Here is a 24,681-nt window from a genome sequence, read left to right as displayed (position 1 = left end):
AGCACGCTTTTCTGTACCTCTCTTCGTTTTAACTTTCTGAGCGTGTTTTCAATCCAAACATATCATATCTATATGTTTTTGGAATCAGGAACCGACAAGGAATAAGATGAAAGTGTTTTTAAATTGATTTCGAAAATTTAATTTTGATCATAATTTTTATATTTTTAATTTTCAGAGCTTGTTTTTAATCCAAATAAAACATATTTATATGTTTTTGGAATCAGAAAATGATGGAGAATAAGATGAACGTAAATTTGGATCGTTTTATAAAAATTTTTTTTTTTTACAATTTTCAGATTTTTAATGACCAAAGTCATTAATTAATTTTTAAACCACCAAGCTGAAATGCAATACCGAAGTCCGGGCTTTGTCGGAGATTACTTGACCAAAATTTCAACCAATTTGGTTGAAAAATGAGAGCGTGACAGTGCCGCCTCAACTTTCACAAAAAGCCGGATATGACGTCATCAAAGACATTTATCAAAAAAATGAAAAAAACCGTCTGAGGATATTTTACCCAGGAACTCTCATGTCAAATTTCATAAAGATCGGTCCAGTAGTTTAGTCTGAATCGCTCTACACACACACAGAGACAGACAGACAGACAGACACACATACACCACGACCCTCGTCTCGATTCCCCCCTCTATGTTAAAACATTTAGTCATAACTTGACTAAATGTAACAAATAGACTGCCAACGTTCCCAAATTCAAAATTTAAACAAGTCGCGTAAGGCGAAAATACAACATTTAGTCAAGTAGCTGTCGAACTCACAGAATGAAACTGAACGCAATGCAACGCAGCAAGACCGTATACTCGTAGCATCGTCAGTCCACCGCTCATGGCAAAGGCAGTGAAATTGACAAGAAGAGCGGAGTAGTAGTTGCGCTGAGAAGGATAGCACGCTTTTCTGTACCTCTCTTCGTTTTAACTTTCTGAGCGTGTTTTCAATCCAAACATATCATATCTATAATGTTTTTGGAATCAGGAACCGACAAGGAATAAGATGAAAGTGTTTTTAAATTGATTTCGAAAATTTAATTTTGATCATAATTTTTATATTTTTAATTTTCAGAGCTTGATTTTAATCCAAATATAACATATTTATATGTTTTTTGAATCAGAAAATGATGGAAAATAAGATGAATGTAAATTTGGATCGTTTTATTAAAAAAATAATTTTTTTACAATTTTCAGATTTTTAATGACCAAAGTCATTAATTAATTTTTAAGCCACAAAGCTGAAATGCAATACCGAAGTCCGGGCTTCGTCGGAGATTACTTGACCAAAATTTCAACCAATTTGGTTGAAAAATGAGAGCGTGACAGTGCCGCCTCAACTTTCACGAAAAGCCGGATATGACGTCATCAAAGACATCAAAAAAATGAAAACAGCGTCTCAGGATATCATACCCAGGAACTCTCATGTCAAATTTCATAAAGATCGGTCCAGTAGTTTAGTCTGAATCGCTCTACACACACACACAGACAGACAGACACACACACACACACATACACCACGACCCTCGTCTCGATTCCCCCCTCTATGTTAAAACATTTAGTCAAAACTTGACTAAATGTAAAAACAAGCAAGGTATGTTAAAGGAACGTTTAATTGTGACAAAACAATACGATACAGTCACTCATCTTCGAAGCAGCGGTCTTTTAAGTGGACAGATGAACACTTATAAAGAGTGTGAATGACGTTTTAGTTTAGATGTCAAGCGCTTAGAGCAAGCCTTTTTAACGAAAGTTTTTGATTTAGCGCTATATAAATGTTCTTCTTATTATTATTATTATTATTATTATTATTATTATTATTATTATTATTATTATTATTATTATTATTATAATACAGAAAAAAACACGTATCTGACAAATTGTCCATAAGCGAGACGGAGACAATCAAACTAAATCAAATCAAGACAAGAAATTGTCTCAGTCTCGCTGGTGTCTTCCGAACGACCTTGTGGATTTTTTGTTTATTTTCTGTATTTTAGGTTTAGTCAGTCATCGTAAGTGGACGATCGACAATGTGAATATGACGAGGGGCAAAAGTACTGTGACTTTTAACGCATTTAGGCGTCACGCGTTTATTCTTCGACCTCAATACGTACCCAAGAAACGTTTGTCTAAAAGGAGTAAGTTGTCTAAATGTAGTAAGTTGTCTAAATGTAGTAAGTGTGACGAGCAAAATTCACGCACATCTCAAGTGAGCGAAAGAAGACAATACATCATTTTATAGCAATTTCCAGTTGACACGCATGCATTGTGGTGACAACTTCTGTTCAATAAAAATGATGTGGGTTATTGAGTGATGACAAGATTGATGAAAAAGCCTTTCCTGATCGTGCCTTGAAAACAACCAACACGATTCTTCTTCTTCTTCTTTGTTTATGGGCTGAAAATCCCACGTTCACTCATGATTTAGCAGGAGTGGATTTGTACGTGTATTTCCGTTTTTACCCCGCCATTGAGGCAGCATACGCCGATTTCGGGGGAAGCATGCTGGGTATTTTCGTGTTTCTATAACCCACCGAACTCTGACATTGGTTACATGATCTTTTCCGTGCGCACTTTGTCTTGTGCTTGAGTGTACACTCGAAGGGACTAGCAGGTCTTTACATAAGTTGACCTGGGAGATCGGAAAAATCTCCACCCTGAACCCACCTGGAGGCAGCGGACGGGATTTGAACTCACGGCCTTCCAATTAGGAGGCCGATGTCTTACCACTACGCCACTGCGCCCGTCATAACACGATTCTTCTTAAAGAATGTAATTCCCTGTTCTTCTTTGTAAAGCTGTTTGTTATTTAAGAGGATCATGTTTGCACATTGCCCTTTTTTGGCAAACTCCTTCTTCGGCTCACCATCTCAGACCTGGACAGGCTTTGGCACGGAATAAAACCATACGCTAACCAAAATGTAACTGCCGGGGTGCTCTCCGTGCAAAGTGGGAATCTTTTGATGAACTAACTTCGTAAAAACCATTAGTGGCTTTTTAAGGAAATTAATTCATCCAAAAACGTTTTCCAACTCACATAGCAAGCAGTCAGTCTCAGAGAGAGAGAGAGAGAGAGAGAGAGAGAGAGAGAGAGAGAGAGAGAGAGAGAGAGAGAGAGAGAGAGAGAGAGAGAGAGAGAGAGAGAGAGAGAGAGAGAGAGAGAGAGAGAGAGAGAGAGAGAGAGAGAGAGAGAGAGAGAGCATACGGACTACGGTAAGTTTATTGGAATTGGCCTAAGTTTCCAAGGGCAAACACAGTTTACAGTTTACTTTATAAAACAAAGAGATTGGTAAATTATAAATACAATAATCAAGCGAAAATATCAGCAAAAAGTAACAAAATGAAATCTCAATCTCTTCACTTGAAAGGGTGGCCCCGTGTCTCCACGCAATATTATACATGTATCATTTGCCAACTCATGAATTAAAACTGAGAACAAAATCGGACTTGCAATACAACCTTGTTTCAGGCCCTGAAAACCTTCAAAATACTGAGCGTTAAAGTTGTTCCTGACACAGGCCCGGATTTGCTTAAATACACTGACGGCCTTCAGCATGTTAAGAATTGTTAAGCGTATTTTGTATTCACTTTTGCTGTGTGCAATCGTTTCACATAAAATCTTGTTTACCAACCCCCCCCCCCCCCCCCCCACACCCCCACCCCCCCAAAAAAAGGATAGGGAGGATCCGGGTCCGTATACTCTCATTTCTGCGTTGTTTACAATTACAGGGGATTGGCCAATCACACGAAAGACGAGACGGGGTCAGTGTTGGTGGGATCAGTGACCTCTTAGAAATACACGAATGATCCTTAAATAGAATTTTTAACTGGCGGATCTGTAAAAATGTCTTCTCGTTTCTATCGTGTGTGTAAGCAAATCTGCCTTGTCTGTGTCACTCACGAAGGCTCGAGCTTGTGACATAAACCTGTGCCGGCAAACCGCATGTGGCTAAGAAACGCGAAGTGAACCAACAACTTTGCACTATACGTCTGTGTATACTAATCTATTTTTGGTGTATGTTGAAGGCACAGTCTCTCCCGTGAAAACAGTGCTGCTCGCTATATTTTAGATCAGCCCAAATACTTTTACATGGGATAAGGCCGTTCGTCCATTTGGACACATGCCACAAATCAACAGTGTGGACGCTTTCTGTGCAATTTGGGAACTTAAAAGCCATTGGTTCGCTTGAGTTCGTGTCCCTATTGTTTATCGTTGCATTGTTGTATCATGTTTGATTTAATAAAACATTGTTCAAACCAAAAGCCATTGGTGTCTATCCGCGAACAAATATTCATTACACAAATTCCCACTCTGCACAGTAAGCTGTTAGAATATTAATTGTCGGTATGTGACCAAGTGGAGGGATGGTCTTGTCCCATGTAAAAGCCTGGCCAGACCGGAGATGGTGAGCAGAACTGTTTACACGGGAAGGAGTGTGCTTTTAACACAATCCCGGACGAAGACTGACATGTTTTGTGTGTGAATCGTGTTGCGCATGCAGAACACTCCCCAAACACAGCTTCTGCTCGTAAAGGAGGTATAGGCTCGGTTACACGAAGTAAGTTAGACAGACCTGCAAGATGTGCCATTCCACAACTAACTAATCATTGTAGCGGTATAAATAACCGATATACCGTTACCAGCATAATGATAGTGCACATAATTCTGACTGCCCTCCTGTCATTGGATACTGGACTATAATTTTAACCAGGCAATACAGGAAAAACTTGTTCCAATGTTTCATCGATTGTTAACAGGGGAAAAAAATAGTGTTCATGTCGTTCTCAGTTCTTATAGCCATTGCGTCACATAACTTGGCAGAAAAAAGGTGTCGGTAAAAAGCCGCGACTGAAACGATAAAGGCTCAACGGAAACATATACGGCTACCTTTCTTTGTTTTTGTTTGTTTGTTTGTTTGTTTGTTTGTTTGTTTGTTTGTGTGTGTGTTTGATTGTTGTGGGGTGATTGAAAACGATCGTAATCTTCCCATTTGGATGCCCGCGTCACTGTTTCTGAATCGAGTTGCCCCGCGAGTGTTGGGCGCGGATAGGCTCAACAACAACATTATTATTAGATTAGCAACAGCAAAACAACTACATAAACAACGTGGACATGAATGGCTTTGCTCTCGTGCAGTAAAAAAGCGCTTGAACTGAATGCCTCGGCAGTCGCTATTACTGATTTTTGGGTGTGTTTTTTTAACATGTTTATGTATATATGCTTCACACACTTTCCTAACAATATCCTTAACAAATACTCCCACCTGTACCCAAGGATACACATAGTATATTTTGTATAATACACCTTACATCAACACGTACATGCCCTCGGGCTTCTTGGCAAGTGATAAATAACACTACTCCACGACATGATGAAACTGTCTGGTAATTTATGTCCTTTGTTTCACGGCAACATTAATAACAGGCCGAACGGTCAGACTGTGTGTTTAGAACGACATTATTTGAAAGGCACAGTCCTTATTGTGTAAACGATTCGTGTTTATGTCCTTTGTTTAACGGCAACATTAATAGGGGAAGGGCTCCTAATATGGACCGGCTCCTAATATGGACCACCTCTTGATCTGACAAACTAACGGCGCTAGAGCGCTAAAAACAATTTCATTCGCTGTATTCACCCTCTCTGGATAACTTGCGCATGTCAAAACAGTTGCAGAAACACAAACCTTAAAACCGTTAGGCTTTTTATCTTTTTTTTTCACTTTTGGCAGCGTTCACTCTAACTTTGACGCCTAAAACGGACTCGTTTCTGTCCACAGCCAAAGATTTTATCACACAAAAAGTGCTATATATGACAGCTAAGACCGTATTTGTTACATTTTAGCAATTTTGGCCCCGAGTTTCTACTGCAAACAAAAAATGATAGCAAAATCTCAAAGTATGTGTGAGTCCCCTAATATGGACCACCTTCAACAAATCGAAGAAAATAAAAGCTAAAGGCTATTTTCATTAATTCATTAAGAAGCTTGCTGAAAATAACCTATAACTAGCCATCGAGATTTCAAAAAAATATATCAAATTGTCTTCTTTTTGCGGAAGTTGATAATTTCACTTATTTTCACTCTGTTTTTGATATGCTTCTTTAGTTTCCTGGTGTGCTTCAAATAATGCTCTCATCAACCCGAAACAGATAAATCTAAAGCATATTTGAATTAGTCTGACACGCACAATAAGTTGTATCATGTTATTTTGAAGTATAGGGTGCTTTTGACAGTGATTCGTGAAGGCCGCTTCACTGGTCCATATTAGGAGCCTGGGCGCCTAATATGGACCCTTTGTGATTTTTTCTGTATTTAATTTTTGCTGAATGTCTATCAAAGCTATTTCACTCTAATTAGACCTAACGGTTCACTTAAGAGAGAAGGACTACCAAACACAAAATGAAACTTCTTCGCAAGAAAACAAGCTAATTATTAGCATGAAACAAAAAGTGGTCCATATTAGGAGCCCTTCCCATACTAGGCCGAATGGTCAGACTGTGTGTTTAGAACGACATTATGTGAAAGGCATAGTCCTTCTCTTGCAAACTATTCGTGTCCAAAATTGACTAAATATAACAACAATGGAACAAGTTTCATTGCAACAAAATTCACGTTTGCTTTGTTTTGTTTTGTTTTTGTTTTCTTCTCCAAAATATCCACCCTTAAACAATCCCACTTACCTTCATCATGAAACCTTGCAAGCAGAACCTAATTACGTCGCTGAGTGAAAGATACGAAATTCAGAAGCAACTTCGCAGCAAAACGGTAGTCTTGCACACACGTGTGCAACTTCGCAGACAATAATTCAAACCACTGATACTGACGAGAGCTAAGGACACGTCAGCCAGTGATCCACAACGGTCTGCGTTGTCACTAAATTCAGTCGCACGCACGCCGCTAGCTTGGTCCGCGGCGTGGCCGGAATGAATGTGTCGCGGCGTGGCCGGAATGAATGTGTCGTATGTAAACATGAAAGGGCGTGTTTGTTCAGGGGGGGGGGGGGGGGGGGGGGAGAGGTTTTTGCCAAGGTACATGATGTTCATATTTTAATCATAACTTGAAATTATGAGTGGCCGAAAGTTTGGTTATAATTCTCAGAACGAGAAAACTGAGATGACGTTACGTAAAATACTTCAACTCAAAAGGCGAAATAAAAAATAAAACAAGAAGAGCAAACGCTCGATCGAGTCACTTTCGCAGTTCTGAATATTATATGAGGCATCAGATGGACAGGAAGAAATTGCTATTCACAACACAATGAGTCACGTTCACATAAAATTTGAGCCCGGTCACTTTTATAGTTTCCGAGAAAAGCCCAACGTTAAGTTGTGTGTTGCCGAACAGAAAAGGCTAGTTATCTCCCTTGTTTTTCTGATAACGTTCGTAAAAGGCTACAGATGTAAATACTTTGATGTAAAGAATAATCCTACAAAGTTTCAATCACATCCGATGAACTTTGTCAAAGATATAAAATGTCTAATTTTTCCTTTGACGCTGACCTGTGACCTTGAAAAAGGTCAAAGGTCAACGAAACCATCGTTAAAGTGTAGAGGTCATTGGAGGTCACGACTAAACAAAATATGAGCCCGATCGCTTTGATAGTTTCCGAGAAAAGTCCAACGTTAAGGTGGTGTCTACGGACGGCCGGCCGGACGGCCGGCACTGACCGATTACATAGAGTCACTTTTTCTCAAGTGACTCAAAAACTGCTCTTAACATTACTGTAGTTTTGTTGCTGCATTCTTCAAAGCAATATATTTTTCTTCTTAGTGAAGCGATGTTATCGTCTTGTTGTTGAAGCGGTCACTAAGTTGCGGAACTCACTTGTGACCTTGTGTGATGGTCAAGCTCACCTGTCACGTGAAAAACGTTCTTGTCATGGTCACTGTGGACTATGACTATGCGCATGTAAATAATGAAAAGATGTGCCTGCTTTCATCTCTGAAAAGGGTTGATATCTATGAGTGTGGGGAATGAAAATTGATGGAAGCAAAATGTAGGGGATTGGAAGTGGGAAGCTGCCTGTTCTTTCATTTTTTGGCAAGGGATTTAATGTTCACAATGTTACCATAGCTTGAGAAATAAATGGGCTACAAAGTATCAATTTCTTATGCATTTTCAGATATTCACAGGCATTTATTTTACTTCTCTAAGTGTAAAATACTGCACTAGCGCGACATAACATTCATATAAAAGACCCTTAAAAAAATCGAAAACTTCTTGTTACTGTACTTTTGGTGCTGCATTCAATGCAAACAATGTATATCTTCCATTGTACTGATTTTAAACAGAATGTACAACAACCTCGATATGGAGTTCTATTCGTTTTTTGCTTGTATTTTGTTTCAAGATACTGAAATGGTTATCAATTGTCGGAAGTCACGGTCATTAAAGTTGGGTAAGCATATTTGTGTCATCGTAGGTTAAGAGTTTGCAAAATATCAAAGCTCTGCCTGCTTTCATCTCTGAAATTTGTTGATGTCTATGAATGTGGGAAATGCCAAATAACGAGAGCAAAATTTAGGGGGTAGGGACGGGAAAACGCCTGTAGTTTTATTCTTTTGGCCAGGGACTTGATGTTCACATTTTTACCATTGCTTGAAGTATGGATGGTCTACAACATATCACATTTTAAGTAATTTCTAATTCTATATATATGAAAACAACAACCAGCAATGGCCCTATGCACATTTAATTTAAAAAGACGGGATAAAACATACGAAAGTGTTGTGTTTTCTTGCTATGTTCTAATAGGTATTCCATTTACTCCCCCCCCCCCCCCCCTCCACAATTATCTAGCAAGTGGCTACTACATTCGTACTGTAGAATATAAGCCGGTATCTTTATTTGGTCATTTTTACAAAATCAGAAGACACCTTTGTATTTGAACAAAATCACAACAAATCACTGAAGAGGACTAGAAAAGTTCTCTGCAGATATAATTGTATTGTAGACAGAATGTTCTTTCTCCCACAGAAATATTAAAACATTCGAATTACCATAACGACCATAAGGAGGCAAACCCCTTAACATCGACAAGGAATAAGCTGAAATAGTTTTTAAAACGATTTCGGAAATTTAATTTTAATCATAATGTTTATATTTTTAATTTTCAGAGCTTGGATCGTTTTATAAAAAAATAATTTTAATTACAATTTTCAGATTTTTAATGACCAAAGTCATTAATTGATTTTTAAGCCTCCATGCTGAAATGCAATACCGAAGTCCGGCCTGAATCCAGACCTGTTTACCCCCATAAGTGTTTTGGAGTAATGCTCAGCCCCAAAAATAGTAATCCTGGCACAAAAATAGTAATCATCCAGCATTCGTCGCCAATTACAACGCACATGACAACTGTGTCTGCGAAACGCAATCATGCACATATATATCCATCATTCACAAACAAAACACATCAGTTTTTGTAGTCATCATAATTTCAAAGAAGATCACATCAAAAGCACATGCATCACTGATTCTTTTCTTTTGCTCATAGTAGGCCTTTTTCAGTGTGTCAAGCGCTTCTCTACTGTACTTGCGCTTGCCGAATGAGTGAGGGCGAGACTTCACCACTAGAATAAGGCTCTCCAGCGTCTCATCAGACAGACATGATCTCTGGTCAGTCCTGTGCTTTTTCACCCCATTTTGCCATTGAAAAAAACAATGCCAAACATGTGAATTGAAAAAAAAATGAAAAAAAAGTTTGTTTTTTTAACATTTTTTTTATTTATGAAAATCGTAGTCTTGACACGGATAGCGGAATAGCGTATTTTTTGCAGAAAATCGTAATAAATTACGCCAAAATCGTAAGGGTAAACAGGTCTGTCAGAATCGCTCTACACACACACACGCACAGACAGACAGACAGACAGACAGACAGACAGACAGACAGACAGACAGAGAGAGACACACACACACATACACCACGACCCTCGTCTTGATTCCCCCTCTATGTTAAAACATTTAGTCAAAACTTGACTAAATGTATAAAACAAGTCGCGTAAGGCGAAATTACAACATTTAGTCAAGCTGTCGAACTAACAGAATGAAACTGAACGTAGTCCGCCGTAACGTAACGCGAGTGACGCAATTTCACTTGATTTTCCGAACCGGCTTAGGTAATTTAGATTTCAAGTGAGCGGGTCGGCATTGCACACTCAGAGGATGGGCGGTACCTTGCTGTTCCGTAAAGCACCCACCGGCACCGACAAAACTCGCTTATCGGTATTTTTTTTTAGATAAAGGGAGTATTATCTGACAGCATTTCAAGTGAAGTGTCATTCTGTAGAATAAATCACGCTGATATTGTTGATTTACATTTTTACTTTGTTTTGTCAATTTTTAGCTTGATATACAAAAAGGGTCCCTGCCTGAACGTTATAACATTTAACAGGTCACCTAGAATCCGTCCTGATTGGTCAAAAAGCCATATGGGGCACTGAATTGGTAATAAAGATCTATGGACTGACCACGGCGGCATACACAAAATCACTGTGATTTCCTGGCTGCTCGTGTTCAGAGTGGATTTTTTTTTAATGAATTATTAATCGGAATGTGTCCAAGTTAATGGATGGTCTTATACCATGTAAAGGCCTGGCCAGATCTGAGATGGTGAACCGAATCAGGAAAGACTGCACCTTGAAAAGAAATTCCATGCGCCTTTGCAAATGGGTCAAGGGAATGTACTCCGTTCATCAGAGGTCGATCTAGAGAGTTGTTTCCCTGAAAGCGAAAGCACAAAATGGCGCAAGTTTGAAATCCGAAAGTGGCTGCGTTTAAGAGAAAGACATTCAAATCGTAAGTAGGATTTGTTCAGAGACCTCTTCATTATTCATATTTGTTGATTCTGTTCAGCTGTTTCTTGTGGACGATTATGAAGTGCAGATCTGCAGAATGTACGATTTGCCGATACGAATGTGGTCAAGAGTACAAGTACAACAGACTCAGAGCGTCGAGTGCCTGTATCACGAGTTGGTCACAAAACATGCCTTGTAATTTAGGCAACCATTCTACATAAACCTCAATCAAACCTGTTCTAATCATGTGTGTTAGCTCTGAAACCATCTTTCGCGTATCAGTACAGAACAGCCTGTTTACTACAGGTTAGCTTGCAATGGATTGTAACTAGCAGGGATTGGCTTGGGATTTGTCTACTAGAGGTGCATTGATTGACTCAGCCATGAATCAATCGGTCATTTTGCAAACCAATCAGTCAAGATTTGTTTTTCTTTATCAATTTAAAACTAGTTTGCGAGTTTGTGCTGTTCACATGGGGCAGCGATTTTGACTTGACTTGCCGCCGACTAAAATCGCTTGAAAGTTGGTGACAAGTTGGTTGCAGGTATGCCATGTGAACAGCACTTTACAATCGCCTGCGGCTGGTGAGGGTACAGCCGATTCCCCAAACATCGTCATCTGTCCGGGCAACAACTTTTGTTTCTTTTTTGGCGCTGGAAGTCGACGGCGAGACATTTTGTTTTCCTTGTTAGTGCAAATTGCGCGCTCAGCCGAGCTAAACGTAGGATCGGCAAGCGAAACAAAGTAGCCGATCCCAGTTTTTGAAATACTCCTTTTTTTCGTCTGCTCGCTAAGTCTTGCGGCGCTCCCAGTCTTGCTGTGAGTCCTTTCGATCACGATTTTTGCTATAATAAGACGAGCTGACTGACTCTGCTACATATTTATCGGTCAATTGACGGATTGAGACCCATGTGCGTCGGTTTTGTTTTAATTTAACCTGGCAAATGACCGATGCCCAAGGCAATCCCTGAACTAATGCTATTTGTATTTCTTGAGTTTCATAACTTTTGGCCTCATTGATTTTGTTTTACTGATCAATCAGATGGTGTTGCAACTCGCATGTTGCCAAGTATAGCAGTAGTATTACTATTATTACTAAAATATACTATTGTATTAGTATTACTATTAGTAATACATGTAGTATTAGGCACAAAAAAAAATGCTTTGGTTACGGTTTCATGGCCAAAAAAAATAGGGTAGGTAGGTCGATTAAACTTTTTTTTTTTTTTTTTTTTTTTTGGTTGGTCCCTCTTGAAATGATAAAAATAGTTTTCGAGAGTCATGCCAAAGTCCAGTTCGAAAGAGTCTTCGGGCTCGGCACTTATTTTCGTCGACCCAACACATTTTATCCCGAACAGTTTGCCGTCCAAAGTTGGATGAAAATCATGAAAAATGTCCACCAAGGTTGCACTCTTCGAGTACCGACTTATCAGTCGTGTTTGTTCGATATGAACGCACTTTCCGAATACGATTGCAAATGCAGACGACATCTTTTTACGTTCGCGCAACGAACGAACGCACGAGACTGACTTCCCTTGGATATGGGAGTTGTAAAAAGCGGAGTGGTGTCCCTTGTCGGGCTTGTTGTTGTCTGCTCGCCGGCGATCGATGTTTTCTCTGTGCCGTGGTGTTGTCGTTTTCGGTGGGGTTTTGTGTGTGTGTATGTGTTTTTTTTTTTGTGTATGTATGTGTTTGGTTCATTTTATTTTTAGCTTTAGGACCCCAAAAAAAGTTTAGGGTCGGCCCAAAAAGTTAGGGTCGGTCGGGAAACCGTAACCAAAGCATTTTTTTTTGTTGGCCTTATTAATATTAGAAAAAGCCAGGTCAGGTGGAGAAAATAAACACAGACGGCTATTGAAAGGTATGACATTGGCCGGGCTAGTGCCCCAGAGGTGCAATTATCTAGAGGGCAAAAAGCACGCCCGTTTCTGGCAAGTGAAGCATTCAAGCAAATTTGTTAGGAAATTTGATACTGACAGAGTAATTTACACGAAGACAGCCAGTAACACAAAATAGCCTCCTGTGACATTCACTGTTCCACTCCCGGTTGCTCTTCTTTCACTGTTTCAGTGTGTGACGTCACTTCCAGTATATATATGTATGTAAGTTAACAGTTTAAGTTTGGGACTTATCCAAACTAAGGTATTTTTAACTTTTGTGTTTTATTTTACACACAGGCTAATCTCTGGGGCTACTCAGATCTCATCAGGAGTCGAGTGACAATGGCAACTCCGGAGAAAGGTTCAGCTGTCATTGTCAAGGATCTCACAAGGAAAAGCACCAGCATTGAGCAATTGAGCGCCAACACTGTTGATAATGGCAGGCATACCTATGATTGATAATTTCTGTCTTAAAAAAATCAAATAATTTAGACGTAGAGTTCAGTTTTTGAGTCACTTGAGAAAAAGTGACTCTATGTAATCGGTCAGTGTTAGTCTGTCCGTCCGGCCGGCCGGCCGGCCGTCCGGCCGTCCGTAGACACCACCTTAACGTTGGACTTTTCTCGGAAACTATCAAAGCGATCGGGCTCATATTTTGTTTAGTCGTGACCTCCAATGACCTCTACACTTTAACGATGGTTTTGTTGACCTTTGACCTTTTTCAAGGTCACAGGTCAGCGTCAAAGGAAAAATTAGACATTTTATATCTTTGACAAAGTTCATCGGATGTGATTGAAACTTTGTAGGATTATTCTTTACATCAAAGTATTTACATCTGTAGCCTTTTACGAACGTTATCAGAAAAACAAGGGAGATAACTAGCCTTTTCTGTTCGGCAACACACAACTTAACGTTGGGCTTTTCTCGGAAACTATAAAAGTGACCGGGCTCAAATTTTATGTGAACGTGACTCATTGTGTTGTGAATAGCAATTTCTTCCTGTCCATCTGATGCCTCATATAATATTCAGAACTGCGAAAGTGACTCGATCGAGCGTTTGCTCTTCTTGTCTGTTCTTGTTATTGTTAATGTTATATTTACTCAACTCAACTCAACTCAACTCAAATTTTATTGGCTTCAATTTCCATAGAAGAATTTGTCTTGCGCTTGGGAGAAAGTAAGAGTATAACATATAAAAACAGCATTCATATCACATTTCATGTATCACACACAGTAATCACTAGTATAAGCCTACAATTATTTATTTACTTTGCATTCATATGTTGTGTCATGTTTATAAATGAATTCTCAATTGTGCAGTGAATACAGGTGATCAATTATACATTTATAGTGAATGATAGATATTCTTAATCTAGAATTCTGCTTTACTACCATGTACCATGTTGAACGTTTTTTTAAACAAGGTACATGTAACATCAATTTTTTTGCAGACATTTTCACACTATAAAAACCATCCAGTGTCACTGTCACCTTTAACATGTATCATTATCACCATACTTCAGTCAGTTTGTCACCTTCCAATTAACACACACACACACTCTCTCACACACACACACACACACACACACACACACACACACACACACACACATACACACACACACAGTCATACACATACACACACATACATACATAAGCACACACACGAACACACACATACACACACACACACACACATACACACACATACATACACACACACATACACACACTCACACACATACATACACACATACACACACACACACACACACACACACACACACACACACACACACACACACAATGATATATGCAGAGAACAGTGTGCAGTGGTAAAATAAGGACAGCCTAAGTTCAAACTAATATTTTTTGAGAGGCAGTCTTGCATGGCAACTTGCTAACTGGTAACTGGTACCAAGAGCAAAATGTTCACTTCATTTTCTAAATTTGTTGTTTTTGACTCACATGCGAAGCAAAAGTGAGTCTATGTACTCACCCGAGTCGTCCGTCCGTCCGTCCGTCCGTCCGTCCGTCCGTCCGTCCGGACGTCCGTCCGTCCGGACGTCCGTCCGGAAAACTTTAACGTTGGATATTTCTTGGACACTATTCAGTCTATCAGTACCAAATTTGGCAAGATGGTGTATGATGACAAGGCCCCAAAAAACATACATAGCATCTTGACCTTGCTTCAAGGTCAAGGTCGCAGGGGCCATAAATGTTGTCTAAAAAACAGCTATTTTTCACATTTTTCCCATTTTCTCTGAAGTTTTTGAGATTGAATACCTCACTTATATATGATATATAGGGCAAAGTAAGCCCCATCTTTTGATACCAGTTTGGTTTACCTTGCTTCAAGGTCAAGGTCACAGGAGCTCTTCAAAGTTGGATTGTATACATATTTTGAAGTGACCTTGACCCTGAACTATGGAAGATAACTATTTCAAACTTAAAAATTATGTGGGGCACATGTTATGCTTTCATCATGAGACACATTTGGTCACATATGATCAAGGTCAAGGTCACTTTGACCCTTATGAAATGTGACCAAAATAAGGTAGTGAACCACTAAAAGTGACCATATCTCATGGTAGAAAGAGCCAATAAGCACCATTGTACTTCCTATGTCTTGAATTAACAGCTTTGTGTTGCATGACCTTGGATGACCTTGGCCTTGGGTCAAGGTCACATGTATTTTGGTAGGAAAAATGTGTAAAGCAGTTCTTAGTGTATGATGTCATTGCTAGGTTTAGTTATTTGACCTTGACCCTGAAGGTCAAGGTCATGTAAAGGTCAAGGTCAAGCATGTGAGTCGTATGGGCTTTGCCCTTCTTGTTGTTTTATCCAATGCATCACAACTAATTGATCATTCTATGGCCCTCAGATGTCACCTACGCAGAGAGCAGCAGTGCTGTTTCCCAGGCCGCAAGCAGCCACGGCACAGACGTTGGCATTTCCACTGACAGTGTGGAAAAGGTGAAGGACTCTGACAGGCGGAGGTCCAAATCTGGCAAGCGACGATCGGGTTTCTCTCGTGGTCGTGTCTCTCTGACACAGCTAAGCAAAGATGCTCCAAGAGCAGGCAATGGATCATCAGGTAAATGAGTAAATGCACACAATGCAGACTTACGATGTTCTTGTTCAAGTCAGCAGTTTCGTTTTAGTATTAGTATTAAATTACATATCTTATCCCAACTCACATACAGCAATTTACTTCAGTTTAGTGCTAGGACGCTGAATAGCATCGCCTTGGTAACAAGGGGAGGTCACCCTAAAAAAGAACTACCTTGACCCCTTAACAGGACAAAGTCACACGTGACTTCCTGACCTTGCCGCCATCTTTGAATCATTCCATCTTCAGCGGTCCGTGTCTACAGACGTGTTTTGATTTTGCTCCGGCTTTCAGCCGGTTTGTCTGACTTCTGTCTTTGTCAGACCCTGCCTTGGTACTTGGTCCCTCTGCTCCTACTGTGTGTTTGGGTGAGCTTTTTTGTCGTTTGTTATCGTTTTGTGACTTAGGTTTGGTCGAATACTTAGCTTTGTTTACATTTTTTCCGTTCGCCATGTCGGATAAGGAAAGAATAAAAATGCTAAGTCGGTGGCCGAGCCTTCTCCCACAAAGAAGCCTTCTCGTAAGTCGTAGAGTTCGGCATGTTAAGCTTTGATTAAAGTCACAGATCCTTGACTAAATCCTCGTTTGATGTGCGATAGACTTACCTAATTCTCCGGCTATGCCTAGTTTGCCTTCAGCTGCTTCACCGGTCTTGTCCGGTTCAGGCCCTGTTAGCGAGAAGCAGGATGTTTATGCTATTTTGCACTCCTTGAGTGCTTAGATATCCTCTCTTTCAGCCGAGTTTTCGTCTACCAAGGCTGAGATGTGTCTTTGCCTTCCGGTGTGGGAGGTGTGCGTTCCCTTGCCAGGGTGTGTGTTCCGCCTTCCTCCACTTTTACGTCCGCCGACGTTCACGCCTCGTTTGAGGGCAGCCGTGGTGTTTCCCTGCTGCGTTCCCAGGCCTCTTGGACTGACGACGATCAAGGTATTTATACTTCGCCAGTAACCGGGTTCTCCGGCCAAAACGAAGTGCGTGTTTGGAGAGAGTAGCCACACCGGTTCGTGTGCGCGAAAGCTTAGGCCCTAGGTCTACGTCGTTCCGATTGAGTGAACGTCTAGATCGAGGGAAAAGCCCAGACACGCGTTCGGTCTGTGACCGAACAGGGGAAGTGCGTCCTCCTACACTCCCTAGAGGAACAGTGGGTGCGGCAGCACAGCTTTCACAGCTTTCCCCGCTTCCGCCTTTCAGGCAGGAAGCAGTCCATAGAGACTTACCGCTTGGGTATAATCCCTCGTGGGCGTCTCTTCCGGGCGACACTTCGTCGGACTATGGTAGTCACGGCGGAAGTGTCTTGCCTGACTTCACGGAAGTGAGGGACTACGAGTCGGATTTTGGCACTTCCGTCCAGGGTGACGAAGATGTCAACTTCCGCATACCGACTAAGCTTCCGCAAGTTCTGGCTTTAGCGGAGGAAGTGGCTTCACGGTATTTTGAGGAGGGGGTGACATTCCCCGCTTCCGCCCTCTGGGCAGGAAAGCAGTCCCTAGGGACACACTGCTTGGGTATCGCATCCCTCGTGTGTCGTCTCTTCTGGGTGACGCTTCGCCTGACTATTGTAGTCAGGGCGGAAGTTCGTTGCCTTGTTGCACGGATGTGCGGGATTATGAGTCGGATTTTGGTGCTTCTGTTCAGGTTGACAAAGATGCCAAACTTCCGTGTACTGGTGGAACTTCCGCTAGCACTGGCTTTGGCGGCGGAAGTTACTTCAAGGTAGTTCGAGGAGGGTGCGGCAACACTTGTAGGCTTGTTGCCCAACCTCCTTCCGCTTTGGGGGATTCCCGTTCTGCGAAGGACTGGAAACAGCAGTTCCGTTTTCGGAAATTCCCGTTTTCGGAAATTCCCGTTGGTAGCGTTTGAGCTGTCTATGCTACTGACTTCTGGGCAGTATGGCGGTGCGTTTCACGCTGTACCGTGGTTAACAGCACAAGGTCTGGCTCCTGATTCAGCGCAGACTTACCGTGCTTCTTTGTTTTTAGCCTCAGCTTTGCCTGCTGGTTTGGCTAAGAGGTTTACACTGCTGCATAATTCAGTCAATTTGATTGGCTCGTTTGCCTTGCCTCGTTCCACTTTTCCGGAACTTGCAGTCCTTAGGCAAGATGATACAGCAGAGACAGAGTAGTCCCGTTTTCGGAGAATTCTCTTTTGTCTTTGGAGTAACTGGCTTACGCTTGCTTGAGTTATCGTCTCTCTCTGAGACTTTGCAGAGATCTCTGTCGAGATTGATCGCGTCGTCATTAGACCCATTCAGGTTTCGTGACGATGCGGTAGAGAAAGTTGTCACTATTCTGGTAGGGAAGACGGCTACAGTAGAACAGTATGTTATACTGAGTCCTCTTTCTTGTCTCTGGGGGAATAAGCACATGATCTTTTCAAGTTATCCTCTGTTTAGGAAACTTTGCAAGATTTTTTTATAGAGCTCTATCTTCTCTGCTCTTGTTAACTTCGAGTTTCGTCGTGACGCACGGGAGAAGGATGTCATGTCGCTTCTAGCTGCTTTGGCTAAAGTCTTTTGAACAGCGGAGCCTCCCAGCGCTTTTCTTGGCACATTGCTTGGCTCAGGTTGCAAACAAGAGGCGGATCTACTCCGCTCTTTGCTTTTTGTGGTTCATCTTCTGGGAGAAGCTGTGATCTGCGTCGGCTGGCCACATTTGGCCTTTATTTAGGCAAGATACGGAGCTAAGCAAACACACATTGGGTTAAACCCTCTGCCTTAGGCAGCTTCGCGGTATGTACGCCCATCTTTGGTGCGGCATACCTCTTATTTTTCACCTTCTAGGGTGAAGTTGCTAAGGCCTCAATTTTTGTTTTTGCCTCTGTGGTGAAAAACAGGGCAAGCTGTTAAAACTTTCTCAGCTTTTCCGGCTTACGGATTTGCGCTTTCTCATCAGGGTCATAAGCTTTGGTTTCTGACAAGTCGCCAGAACTTGTCCAAATTATGGGCTCACATTCTGACTAAATTTTTAGGCTCACTGAGCCATTGCTCGTAACCTCTCAGTCGGAACTTTTCCGGCTAAGCCTACCTCTTGAGGCAGTGGCTTCTGTCAGCGACTTTCGCTGCGCAGCACAAAGGACTTGCAGGAATTCCTTAGTTTCAGCTTTTCTTTCTAAGAGGTTACGGAAAGAACTAAACACCATCATGTGGCTAAGCCTAGGTTTGGCACAGACGTTTTTAGCATTGGGGTTGTTTTTCTTCCACACGCAAAGACATACACCGTCGATTGGCGGGTACGCCCTTCACAGAGAAGGGTGGACAGGTTGCAAAGTCTGTTTCGTACTCTGTCCTTGATAAAGAGAGCGGCTGTACGTGTTCTGACCTCTCTTCTTGGCCAAATGGAATCGATGGCCACTCTTGTGCCCTTAGGCAGAGTCCACAAGCGGCCATTTCAGGCTGCCCTGAGTTCGCTGTGGAAGCCTTCTCTTCAGGGCTGGGAGACAGTAGTCTCTCTTGAAAGCTGGTTTCGGCACACAACGAGGCAGTGGCTGCTCCCTGGGATTTCACAGGGAGTGCCAATTTCGTTTGCCCCCCCCGGACGAGTTTCTGTTCACAGACGCGTCTATGGAGGGCTGGGGTGCCCATCTTTCTGTTCACACTGCGTCAGGTCTGTGGAACGAGACGCAGAGTGGGGGGCACATTAATGCCCTAGAGTTAGAGGCTGTTTTCCTGGGACTCCAATCGTTTCTGTCTATGGTCAGGAACGAACAAATTGGGGTTCGCACAGACAACACGACCATGGCGGCCTATTTCAACAAACAGGGAGGCACTTTGTCTCTCGCTCTTTCTGTCAGGTCAGGTCAGATTCTTGCCTGGGGCAGCCAGCACCTTATTCTGTTGTCAGCGAAGTACGTCCCAGGCATACTCAACGTTCTTGCGGACTACTTCAGTCGCCCGTAGTGTACGATGCACACGGAGTAGACTCTGACTCATCAGGTCCTACAACGTCTGGGTGGCATTTCAGCAAGCCTACAGTCGATCTGTTTGTGACAAGATTCTCCTGCAGGCTTCAGGTCTTTATCTCCCCCTTTCCAGACCCAGAGGGGAGGGAAACAGACGCCCTCGAAGTAAACTGGTCGCGTCTGAGCCTATGCTTTCCCCCCGTTTCATCTCTTGGGAAAGGTTCTCAGGAAGGCGGAGCGGGGACAGCCTTGCTTGGTGTTGGTGGCCCCTTGGTGGCCCAGCCAACATTGGTTCCCCGTCCTCCTTCGCCTCGCAGACGGCCCTCCATTCTTTCTAGGTCGCTGCGCCGTTCTGGCTCCTCAGACGCTACTTTAGGCTTTGTCCAATAGGCCCACAGGGAATCGACCAGCACTGTTTATGCGTCACACTGGTCAGCTTGGACAAAGTGGTGCTCGGAGAATGGAGTTACTGCTACTTCACCTCGCTCTATGCATGTAGCAAATCATCTCTCGTGTTTGGCTGCTCAGGGCTTGGCTCCTTCTTTTTTGAGAGTCAGGCGCTCAGCCATTTCTTCTACTCTGAAGCAATTAGGGCATAGCATTAACCTGGGCGGTGTAATTGCTAGTGTTCTTAAGGGGGCAGCGATTGGTTTTACGAAGGCTAAGTCCCCTCTTCCCGCGGGGACTTATTTTTTTTTTGTACTCAAGTTTCTAGCCTCTTCGGATTTCGAACCTTTAGCTTCAGCGAGCTTAGCTAACTTGACTCGTAAAGCCTTGTTCCTCGTTTTGTTAGCCTCTGCCCGTGGAGGCGGTGAGGTGCACGCTCTTTCAGGCCTGGCTAAGGATATTTCTTTTGAGAGCTATGGCTCTTTTGTTTTAAGATTTCGGCCGGAGTTCCTTGCCAAAACCAAAAACAAGGTCTGTCCTCCTCTGTTATTCGCATTCCTCCTTTAAGTAGGATTCTTGCGTCTGGTGACCCTGCTATGGTCAATTGTCCTGTTCGTACTCTTACCAGCTACTTATCCCGTACCACGCCCATTAGGTCTAGGGACCAAAAACTGCTCTTCATCTCAGTTGACACTGAAAGGAGCAAGGACTTGTCGCGGGTCACTTTGGTAAGATGGGTCTCTACGCTTATTAAACAAGCGTATGCGTGGTGGCACAGACAAGTTGGGATTGGGCATTCTGTCCTTCCTATGAAGTTGTCAAGAACTCATGAAGCCAGAGCCTGGGCTACTTCTCTGGCAGTCCTCCGCTCAGGCGTGCTGGCAGAGGTCTTAGACGCTGCCTACTGGAAATCGCAGGGCGTTTTCATCAACTTTTACCTGCGAGATGTGGCCAGCACTCGTCATGGTGGCAGTAGCTCCCTACCAGCCATTGTCGCTGCTGGACAAGTGGAATTTTGTTTTCCCACCTCCTTCATTAGCATTCTGCTGTATGTGAGTTGGGATAAGATATGTAATTTAATTGAAAATTTTTATCTAAATTTTAATTTGATTATATACTTACCCAACTCACATAGTGGATACCCGCCCTCCTGCCCCGCTTTTGGGGTTTTATGGGGGTTTTTCCTAAAAAAGAGGGAAATTTTTCTATGTTCGCTTTCGATAGAATGATTCAAAGATGGCGGCAAGGTCAGGAAGTCACGTGTGACTTTGTCCTGTTAAGGGGTCAAGGTAGCTCTTTTTTAGGGTGACCTCCCCTTGTTACCAAGGCGATGCTATTCAGCGTCCTAGCACTAAACTGAAGTAAATTGCTGTATGTGAGTTGGGTAAGTATATAATCAAATTAAAATTTAGATAAAAATTTTCAATTATGGGTGCTGAAAACAGAATTTTCACCCTGCCCATCACAAGGATGTTGCCACAAATTCATACCTATATGACAAATGTCTTGAGCTCTTTGGCATGAATAGGACATTTGACAGGGTTCGTACAGGTCATGGAAAGTCATGGAATTTGATTTTTAATTTTCCAGGCCTGGAAAGTCATGGAATTTCAATTCAAGTCATGGAAAGTCATGGAATTTAACAAAAATAAGAAAGAAAAAAAATTAACCTTTAGCACGCCAGCGGCGATTTTCGTTGCCCAGCCATTCCCCGATTTGCGTCGCCAGCACAAGGCTTGTTCGTATGACCAACTTCTCGTTCGTATTTGCATACGAGAATAACGGTATTTTTAACGGCACTTGAGCCAAAGCGAGGCTCACTTCCTTCCGTTATCTCGTCGTGTCGTCTGCGCTGCATTTGAGTCGGTTTCGTCGAAGTTTTCTGCTTTTGTTTTTGCATCGATAAAGTACTTTAGCGCTTCGACAAGCAAGATGGAGGATGATGAGTTTGAAACTTTCTTTCGAGTTGTTTCTTGACAACAAAAAGTATGCGGAATTGGAACGAATTACCGAGGAAGATCTTCGCAATGAACTGTGTATCGCGGTGAAAAAAATGACAGTTCGTCAAGTCACAGTGACGGTTACGAAACGGAATTTACGAAAGTGCAGATGGATACAAACAGTGGCTGGTCCAGTTTAGTGAAATGACAGGACCAGCAAACATTACCGATAATCTGACTGCGTAGCAAATGCTTGACTTGCTTGTCGAAGAGACACTGCATAGAAACTGACTCAAATTCAGTGCAAAGCAAGCCAGTGTCAAAACTGGCAGTGACAAGACGTAAAAAGTTTGCGTATTCGGAAATGGCGACCTGTGGATCTAGTCATGGAAAATGTTATTGAGGCTCATGGAAAGTCATGGAAAAGTCATGGAATTTTGTTTCTAAAAACCAGTGGGGACCCTGATTTGACTGCTTTCAGACATTTTAATAGGACATTATAATTGTCTGCAAAACGCAAAATCATGTGCACACACACATATGTGTATGTGCACCAAAACTGTGGGCGCATATTGTTTTATTACTTTTGTTTCAAACAGGACACACACGAAAAAGAAACACACACACACACTCTGCACTTCAGCACTCTTACTTTGATTGGCACACAAACTGCATGATTTCCTGACAGAGCTTTTTCTTGACAGATTCGACAAAACAGTTTGCCTATATAGATGGTCTCTTTGCTGTCAAATTCTAACCAACTAGCACTAAACAGGGTCAGCCATGAATAGTTGACCTTATTAAAAGACAGTTTGTGTGAATTTCCTGCTGTACCGACACCATCTTCAAGTGACGAAACTTTACTTTCCGTGATTGTGGAGGTTTCAGCAGCGACACTGTCATTGGAACTGTCATTTTCCAGAATGATGCTATTGCTAGCCGTGTTTTCCTATGTTCTTGACCCTAATGTAGCACACGATGCCGTTGAAACACCAAACGTGTTCGGCTTATGCTGTTCTTTGGCAGGCTTTAGGTTTTTTCGGTGGCATAATTCAGTGCCGTGCGCTTCATCTCTAACCGAAAGCAAATTAAAGCTGGAGTTGTCTGACGTACTCTTAACTTTAGGAGTGTGCTGTCGACGGGTGTACGCAAACGGATCATACTGCAAACGGTTCCGAAAACACAAGATCTGCACTGCACAATTTCAGTGCACCTGTACGCGAGAGCACTCGGTCGCTTTTTGAAGATTTCTATCATGAAAGGAAAATTATCAAATAACGCGCTGTCCGAAGGAATGGAGTTCTTGTCGGACAATGACCGCGCTCAATTGAAAACGATAGGACATTTGACCGCCATGCTGCTATGTAAATCGGACATTTGAGCCTTTTAATCGGTCTATGTCCGACGCCTAACGACATCCCTGCCATCACACCAATGTCCCAGCAAAAACTCATTTGCGTGCCAGATTTTGTACCAGTCTGTCAGCAAGACTTTTATATTGTAATGAACTAAAGCACAAAAAAAACATCCCCCGCAAACAAACTTTAAATTTTTTTTTATCAATGGTTTTTACTGAAAGTAAAACGAACATATCACAATGTTCCTAAAATCATTATTTCAGAAGTGACAAAAGTTTTTCCTTTGGATGGATGGGCACAACATATATGAGGAAAACTTTTTGTCTTCAAACTTCAAAATTCCTTTTTGAAACTGATATGCCAATTTCTCACCACAAAACTTCATTTCTGGTTATAATTTCTCCTTTGGTGACAAAATTGCTTTTCGTTTTGAACATTACAATACAGTTGGACTCCTCACATTTCTGTGACTGTTTGCAGGTGGTGACATTTACAAACAAATCCCAGCAGATCTTTCTTCTGCTCAGCGTCTCAGTTTACTTTCAAGGCTGGCCCTGAGGGTGAGTTGTCTCCCTTGATTCATCAACCTGCATGCGATCTTCACATATGATACTTTAGATTCATTCATCAGACATTCATTCATTGAAGGACACTTTTTCTTGTTTGTTTATTCAGTTTAATTGCTTTTCTAAATATATGAATAAAAAAAATGTTCATTGATATTTGTAGCAGGAAACCCTTCTCACTTCTGAGTTCAGCTAGGAGGAAAATTGTTTCAGTTGTTTCTATTGAGAAATCAGTTTTCATTTTTGAGAAATATTTGGCTTGAGTGCAAGTGATTTTTTAGTCTTCTTCTGCGTTCGTGGGCTGAAACTCCCACGTACACTCGTGTTTTTGCACAAGTGGAATTGTACGTGTATGACCGTTTTTACCCCGCCATTTAGGCAGCCATACGCCGCTTTCGGAGGAAGCATGCTGGGTATTTTCGTGTTTCCATAACCCACCGAACTCCGACATGGATTACAGGATCTTTTCGGTGCGCACTTGGTCTTGTGCTTGCGTGTACACACGAAGGGGGTTAAGTAACAAGCAGGTCTGCACATAAGTTGACCTGGGAGATCGGAAAAATCTCCACTCTTAACCCACCAGGCGGAAGCGACCGGGATTCAAACTCACGACCTCCCGATTAGGAGGCTGACGTCTTACCACCACGCCACTGCGCCCGTCTGATTTTTTAGTTACGTTTGGTCAAATCCACATAAAGGTGATTTTTAAGGTACCTTTACTGTGACAAACAGGTGGATTTCTGGC

The 24,681-nt window shown here is 42.1% G+C and overlaps 2 protein-coding genes across 2 annotated transcripts in view; one reads left to right on the top strand and one right to left on the bottom strand.

The window, feature by feature from the left end:
- The window catches only part of LOC138966796 (putative defense protein Hdd11), a 36,823-nt gene extending 29,936 nt beyond the window's left edge, over positions 1–6,887 (bottom strand). Inside the window, exon 1 of the mRNA XM_070339140.1 lies at positions 6,685–6,887. Coding sequence (XP_070195241.1) covers positions 6,685–6,693 — 9 coding nt within the window. The 5' untranslated portion in view covers positions 6,694–6,887. The remainder of the gene's footprint in view (positions 1–6,684) is intronic.
- Positions 6,888–10,659: 3,772 nt separating this feature from the next.
- The window catches only part of LOC138966799 (uncharacterized), a 30,974-nt gene continuing 16,952 nt past the window's right edge, over positions 10,660–24,681 (top strand). The window contains exons 1-4 of the mRNA XM_070339143.1: positions 10,660–10,798; positions 12,976–13,117; positions 15,563–15,775; positions 23,851–23,930. Coding sequence (XP_070195244.1) covers positions 13,021–13,117; positions 15,563–15,775; positions 23,851–23,930 — 390 coding nt within the window. The 5' untranslated portion in view covers positions 10,660–10,798; positions 12,976–13,020. The remainder of the gene's footprint in view (positions 10,799–12,975; positions 13,118–15,562; positions 15,776–23,850; positions 23,931–24,681) is intronic.

Source organism: Littorina saxatilis, linkage group LG5, assembly GCF_037325665.1.
Source record: "Littorina saxatilis isolate snail1 linkage group LG5, US_GU_Lsax_2.0, whole genome shotgun sequence".
NCBI lineage: Eukaryota > Metazoa > Mollusca > Gastropoda > Littorinimorpha > Littorinidae > Littorina > Littorina saxatilis.
The sequence above is the reverse complement of the archived record's forward strand: the minus strand, read 5'-3'. Positions and strand labels throughout refer to the sequence as shown.